This window comes from Diachasma alloeum, unplaced genomic scaffold, assembly GCF_001412515.2.
Source record: "Diachasma alloeum isolate Michigan unplaced genomic scaffold, Dall2.0 Dall_scaffold_00198, whole genome shotgun sequence".
NCBI lineage: Eukaryota > Metazoa > Arthropoda > Insecta > Hymenoptera > Braconidae > Diachasma > Diachasma alloeum.
Genome location: NW_021680363.1, coordinates 1124700 through 1131983, shown reverse-complemented (window position 1 = coordinate 1131983; position 7284 = coordinate 1124700). Strand labels below are relative to the sequence as shown.

At 35.5% G+C, this 7284-nt stretch overlaps 2 protein-coding genes across 4 annotated transcripts in view; one reads left to right on the top strand and one right to left on the bottom strand.

Annotated features, from left to right (window-relative positions):
• LOC107048920 (NADH dehydrogenase [ubiquinone] 1 beta subcomplex subunit 6) overlaps positions 1 to 872 on the bottom strand; it is a 2377-nt gene extending 1505 nt beyond the window's left edge. The window contains exon 1 of the mRNA XM_015272369.1: positions 643 to 872. The gene's annotated coding sequence lies outside the window, so the exon portion shown is untranslated. The remainder of the gene's footprint in view (positions 1 to 642) is intronic.
• A 226-nt stretch (positions 873 to 1098) lies between these two features.
• LOC107048919 (lipid storage droplets surface-binding protein 2) lies at positions 1099 to 6490 on the top strand. Of its 3 annotated transcripts, XM_015272366.1 has the most exons (5): positions 1099 to 1317; positions 2462 to 2655; positions 4321 to 4505; positions 5030 to 5315; positions 6061 to 6490. In XM_015272366.1, the coding sequence occupies exons 2-5, from the start codon at positions 2538 to 2540 to the stop codon at positions 6285 to 6287; spliced, it is 816 nt and encodes a 271-aa protein (XP_015127852.1). In that variant the 5' UTR covers positions 1099 to 1317; positions 2462 to 2537; the 3' UTR covers positions 6288 to 6490. The 3 variants fall into 3 exon arrangements, with proteins under 3 accessions (XP_015127852.1, XP_015127854.1, XP_015127853.1); XM_015272368.1 differs by lacking the exon at positions 2462 to 2655; XM_015272367.1 differs by lacking the exons at positions 1099 to 1317; positions 2462 to 2655 and adding an exon at positions 3508 to 3749.
• Positions 6491 to 7284: the final 794 nt, after the last annotated feature.

The following is a 7284-nucleotide window of genomic DNA, read 5'->3' as shown; positions in this document are numbered from 1 at the left end:
AAAAAACATTCATATCTTGTCTGACATCTTGTCAAAATGAAAGAAAATCAAATTTGGAGAGGGAAATGAAAATATCCCAAGACAATAAGTTGTATAGAAAAATCGAATTCTATTGACATTACCTATAGAATCTTTCCTATCGAACATTTTAATAGAATCAGACAAAAACTAATAGAGTTAAAAAAAAATTTAAGAGAATCGCTTAGCGAAGTCGCTAGGTTATTCTATGAAATTTTTTATACGTGTTGTCCTTCGAAGGTCTCTCTGTACCCCGGCACATAGATAAAAAGTTTAAATAAACAAATAAAATAAAATTGATATGAAAATCGTTATTGACTCTCTCCAACAATTAAAACTACACTCTATTCTGAAACTTCTATAAAATCATGAATTAATTCATCGATTCAAAATGACTAAATGTTCGACGTAATTGAAGATGAAAATCTTCGAAGTCTCAAGGTATACATCTATTCATTTTCATCAATAATTATTTTAAAAAACTGAAATAATCATCAATACATTGACAAAGTACTGAAGCCTTTCGATTAACCTCAATTTTCAAGTGACAGAGAAATAATTCAACTGACAATAATAAACTAAAGAAAACTTGACATACAATTTGTTCAACAAATGTGCACTTACCTAGATCAAAAAACTAGATACCTCCGTTCTGCCCTCGAATATCCCGACTCGAATTCTACTTTTTCTTGTTTCTACTGCACTCGTAATCCGTAATCGAGTGGGCGATAAAATGGTGTTACGATGGCCGAATTTTGTCTCTGATTTCAGTGCAGCTGTCGACACCTAGCAGATTTCTCTGATTTATCAGATTTTCAATTCGACTTTAACTTAAATATACGTTCATTTATTCCATTAAATAAATATCCTGTGACCTCATGATTATGATCCTACATTTATACTGCATAAAAATTCCGCAATTTTGGAATATTTCGTGTACAATTTTTTTTTGATAATTTACCATTGAACACCGCATATTCCAACTGCTGCACAGACAGATGATGCATCTACAATTCAACGACATCTAACAGCTAGCCTGTGCACTTCATCCCCAGCTTAACGTGACGTGAGCATCTCAAACTGACAGGAGTAAAAAATGTCCGTCGAGGGCTGGGTAAAAACGGTCGGATAAGAAAAATAATAAATTACAAACGGTCACCGATCTGAATGCCGAGTAAACAAGTCGTATATTGTAATGAGTCAGAGATCAAGGTACGTCAGTCGATAGCGAAAAACCGTTCCGATTAGGGTATTCACAGGAATACAATTAGTGAAAATTACTGGAGTGAACGTTTATGGGTGAGTTGACCTACCTCTTTGTTTTCTTGTTCAATTGTTTTGACGGTTCAGTGACAGTTGCCAGTCGAGCATTATTGACGTTTATCTCGACACGGTGCAATTATTTTTTAACAATTGGTGGATATCGATATGCAGCAATCTCAGCAATTGACACTTTCTTTTGTCTCTTTTTTAAATTGAGTTGTGAAGTGACAGAACGAAGGCAATCAATTGAACGGAATTGATTTTTTACTGAATATTTCAGGATTCGAGGGAACGCGTAGAAAACAATTTAAGGGACAAACCTAGCGAATTCGCTAGACAATTCCATAGGAATGTTTCGTAGAAAATATTCTATAGAAAAAGTCAGTAGAATTTGATTTTTCTGTGCAACCTATTCCATTGAGATATTTTCTATAGAATTCCCTTGGCTCAAATTTCACAAGTTTTTAGTTTGATTTTCATGATGAAAACAAAAGAAAAATAAAATGAAAAAACAGAGAAAATTTGAAGTGAAGAAATTATATGAAAATATCTCAATAGAATAAGTTGCATCGAAAAGTCTAATTCTGGTGACTTTTTCTACTGAATATTTTCTATTGAACATTTCAATAGAATCGGCCAAAAACTAATAGAACAGTTCAATAGAAATTCAATATAATTTTCTAACGAATTCGATAGGTTTTTCTATTAAATTTTTTCATCCGTGCATCTTTCAAATCCATTCGAAGATCAAGAATATCTTTCACATATTATCTCTGACTCAATTGAATAGTCTAATAACACAGTCTTAAAATGCATTCTGCAACCAACACTCTACAATGTGATGCCCAAATTCCAAAAAATTAATGACCAAAAAAAAAATACATCAGCAGTCACGAACACAACGGAGTAAATACTCCCATTTAAATGCCCCCAGAATTTCGCGGAAAACCTTCTGAACCGAGAGCTACTGCCCTCCACCGTCACTCATGTAAACATGTAAATTCGAAGGAGTCGGGCTGCATCAGTGGTAGCCAACGGAAAAGCTACCAATAAATAAAAATAAATAATAAAAATAATATCGTGTCAGAAAATAGAAATCGAATAAAATTGTCTAGCGAATTTGCCACGTTTTTCTACTAAATTTTTTCATGCGCAAAATGACAAATTCACTTCGTTTTAGGTTGATTCTGTTTTCATAATCAAGACTGACCTTTTGCGGGAAAAAATACGAAACGAAGGTTTGAATATTTAACAAAATGGACGCAGAACTGTCCGAACAGTTCTACAGAATTCAGGCGATTGACAGAGCCCTGCGAATTCCCAGCGTCAATTACCTGTGGGACAAATCCACAGCTGTTTACGGAAAAGTCAAAGGTGTGTAAAATAATCCGTCTTCTTGATGAGATTATTATTAAATTAAAAATCAATAGTACGATGAAAATGACAGATCCACCTCGCAATATTTAATTTATTTTAGTTATGAATATCGATGATTTTCTTTCACACAAAATTGCAAAATTTAAATATATTAAATCCATTTCCAAGTCGCAATATGTAATATTTTCCCGAGCTGCTGCGATGGGGTCTTTTACTCGTACGGCGTTGGCGTCTGAGCCGAAGGCGAGGACTGGCCAACCACACGAGTAAAAAACCCCATCGCAGCAGCCCGGGAAAAGATTTTTTGTAGTGATTTTTAATTTTTCGAGTTTGGGAAGTCTGCAATACCAATTCCCAGACGAGAAATCGTGATCACAGTACAGAACAATAATCATACCGTTTATCGATCTTAAGCAAGACCGAATCTCATTCAAATTCATAATTNTTTCAAATCCATTCGAAGATCAAGAATATCTTTCACATATTATCTCTGACTCAATTGAATAGTCTAATAACACAGTCTTAAAATGCATTCTGCAACCAACACTCTACAATGTGATGCCCAAATTCCAAAAAATTAATGACCAAAAAAAAAATACATCAGCAGTCACGAACACAACGGAGTAAATACTCCCATTTAAATGCCCCCAGAATTTCGCGGAAAACCTTCTGAACCGAGAGCTACTGCCCTCCACCGTCACTCATGTAAACATGTAAATTCGAAGGAGTCGGGCTGCATCAGTGGTAGCCAACGGAAAAGCTACCAATAAATAAAAATAAATAATAAAAATAATATCGTGTCAGAAAATAGAAATCGAATAAAATTGTCTAGCGAATTTGCCACGTTTTTCTACTAAATTTTTTCATGCGCAAAATGACAAATTCACTTCGTTTTAGGTTGATTCTGTTTTCATAATCAAGACTGACCTTTTGCGGGAAAAAATACGAAACGAAGGTTTGAATATTTAACAAAATGGACGCAGAACTGTCCGAACAGTTCTACAGAATTCAGGCGATTGACAGAGCCCTGCGAATTCCCAGCGTCAATTACCTGTGGGACAAATCCACAGCTGTTTACGGAAAAGTCAAAGGTGTGTAAAATAATCCGTCTTCTTGATGAGATTATTATTAAATTAAAAATCAATAGTACGATGAAAATGACAGATCCACCTCGCAATATTTAATTTATTTTAGTTATGAATATCGATGATTTTCTTTCACACAAAATTGCAAAATTTAAATATATTAAATCCATTTCCAAGTCGCAATATGTAATATTTTCCCGAGCTGCTGCGATGGGGTCTTTTACTCGTACGGCGTTGGCGTCTGAGCCGAAGGCGAGGACTGGCCAACCACACGAGTAAAAAACCCCATCGCAGCAGCCCGGGAAAAGATTTTTTGTAGTGATTTTTAATTTTTCGAGTTTGGGAAGTCTGCAATACCAATTCCCAGACGAGAAATCGTGATCACAGTACAGAACAATAATCATACCGTTTATCGATCTTAAGCAAGACCGAATCTCATTCAAATTCATAATTAATTCAATTGCTCAATACCTCAAATGACAAAATTATAGAAATAATAAAGTGACCAGTCATGTCAGAGGTTGAGAAGCATAATGGGGGAAAAACAGCAGATTTCTCAAACTCCAAGTCGTTACAGGTGTCAACACATTCACAAATTGGGCGTTCGATAGAATCGAGACAGTCCTCCACACAGTCCTCGAGAAATCATTGCCAGTCGCACGCTTCATGGAGAAACCAATTTACAATCTCGACAAAACATTCTGCCAAGGTCTGGACTTCGTTGAAGTTAAATTACCAATCATCAAGGAAGATCCCAAACAAGTTAGTGGATAGATAATTATGTATCTTTGATAATTTCTCGAAATTTCTCCTGCGCGGGGAGAAAAAATCAGTTCTGCCGAAAAATTCATGCGAAAATATTTGGTGGAGTGGAACAGGTTCACATGAGTAAAATTAAGGGGGGGGGGTGGATCACACCACTTCTTTTAAATACCAGAAGTATTTGACGGAAAATTTCGGCGATTTTTAACTTCCCGATCTATCGGGTAGTTATAGTATTGACCCCGAAAATCGAATGTGGAATTTTTCAAAAAATTTCTTCCTCGTGAAAAAAAAGTCGGCATGAAATGCCACGAAATTTTCATTTTTCAATAACATTCTTTTCTTATTCAATAGAAGGAGTTGCTTGATTTTAAATTTCATACGAAATATGACGCGTGGCGCGATTTCCCTCATACGGCGACCAATCAAGGGTTAACACGATGAAACATCTCTTCCGTGGAACATATCATTTTTCGGCAGAACAAATTTTTCTTCCATTGTGTTGATTTAAAACTTGTCTGTAGATATTGGATCGTACCAAGTCACTCGTCTCCGAGAGACTCCGTCCAGCTGTACAAATATTCATTGACCTGAAGCAGGAGACAAAGCAGAGAGTGAGAATAATAACCCTTCATACTTACTACAAAGCACACTACTTGAGAGTTTACAGTTGGCAACAGGCAGACAAAGTTATGTCAACTGAGACGGGAATTAATATTTTAAAGACTGTTGACAATACCACTGGCCTAGCTGAACTGATGCTCGATAAATATTTGCCTGCTCTTGAGGATGAAACTTGCAGTGACTCCGGTGAGATTCTTTCTATATGAGCCTTAAACTAGCCAGAAATTGCCAGCGAATGATTCGATTTAATCTAAGGGAGTTCAAATATTTTTTCATTACTTGTGCGTAAAGTGAAATTTTACGAGAAAAGGGTGACTTTTTCTCACTAGGATCATTAAGTATCGTACGATACACATGGAAAAATGTACTTCCTGACGAGGGTAATGACAATACCTCGCCTTCAGCGAAGAATAATTAACGACAATCATAACTAATAATTAATCGCTCTATCGTTAACGACAATCATAACTAATAATTCTACGCTTGAGTTTCCGACGAAAGTACCACGGGTGTTTTTTGTCCTTGTAGAAATATTCAAAGTAATCCACTCCTTTCTCGCTACCTTGTTCTTATTCTATCTTATTAAATCTTATTATTCTGTATAAATAATAAATGAATAAATAATACAGAAAAACTTGGGAAATTGTTAACAAACCCGAGAAGAGACTTTTTCGATCAGAAATGAATATTAGAGAATTTAATCATTTGCATAAGAAATTGCGGATTTCAACATAAAAACTGGAACTTCATTTTTGGCCATCAATCTGATGTATTTAAAAAGAAAACTCACTGATATTTTGCCATAAACCTGCTCATTTCCTAGATAATCATCAAATCGATAGAAATACTTAATTAACATTGTCTTATTTCTCCGCCATTTATTCAATCTTGAATGGAATTCAATAAAAATTTGGCAACATGGTTTTTGCAGAAGATGAATGCAGTGAGCACGTAAAACTCCATCACACCATAGTAAGACTGAGTGAATTTAGCAGCAGAGCATCGCGCAGAATCTACGTGGCCCTGACGGAGAGACTCCAGTACATGTACAAAATCGAAATTCTCATCTTGATTCTACATGCACTTATCGTGATCCAGGCTATCAAATTTTTGGAGACTATTGTGACATCTGTACTTAAATTTACTTTTAGATTCTAGGATTAATACTGTGATATGACTTTCTCCTTTTTCTTTTGATGAATTTTTGTGTTTGTAATTGTGTGACGCACTAATGTAATTTTTCCTTTTGCATATGACATTGAGACAAAGTTTGAAGAGTCTCAGGACATAACATCTTTGTGTTTATGCTCATTGTGGTGTTTTCAGTTCCTCTTGAAATAATAAAATCTCATTTATTTTTATCTGGTTTATTTATTTGTTGGCTCTGGACTCTTTACTGTTGGAAGCTCAACTATTTTATCGGTAACTTGGAGATTACAATGTTGTACAAAAAATACTGATATCTAGAGGCGGAAATTTTCTGCAAGAATTACAGAGAAACAATTCATAGAGATTTATAGAGATACAATTTCATAGAGAACGCATTGGAGTTTTCTATTGATTTTTTTTATTATTGCTGCGGAAACAATATACATTTGCCTTTCCTGGACTCTTCAGAATAAGACTTTCTGCTTCAGTCGAAGCCTCGCTTCGCTCGGCAGAATCGCGGATTCTGGGCCCTATGACATAAAATAGTATACGAAACTCGTGCGTTATGGTGTTTTTTGACTCGTGGGATTGTAAAACTCGCCTCTTAATCGAACCGTTTGAATGACGTTATATATTCACCAGTCATAAAAATGAATCGTCTATTTTTTTTCGTTTCACTCATTGATAGGATTCAATTTCAAACCATTGACAAAGTGCATCCTTCAAAAATCCCTTCCACCTGTTTGATTGTGTCATGGGATGAATTGAAATTGAAAATAAAAAATTATCTCGACTCTTCTCACGGAAAGTGGAAATTCGTTTCCGTAGAAATTGCCTCGTCCATCATCCCCGATGGACGTCAATCAGAGTGTGTCGTATATCCGATGGAACACTCATCAACTTCGCTTTTCAGACGAGTCCAATTAATTTCGGGGCTGGTGAATACATTTTTTTCCCCCGTTATCATTCAATTTCATCAACGTTTGATCCACAATGAGAGGACCGG

Excerpts from the sequence above, each read along its gene's own strand:
- LOC107048919 (XM_015272366.1), top strand. The coding sequence starts at position 2,538 with ATGGACGCAGAACTGTCCGAACAGTTCTACAGAATTCAGGCGATTGAC. Across the intron at positions 4,506-5,029 it reads TCAAGGAAGATCCCAAACAA|ATATTGGATCGTACCAAGTC; the intron begins GTTAGTGGATAG and ends ACTTGTCTGTAG. Across the intron at positions 5,316-6,060 it reads TGAAACTTGCAGTGACTCCG|AAGATGAATGCAGTGAGCAC; the intron begins GTGAGATTCTTT and ends TGGTTTTTGCAG.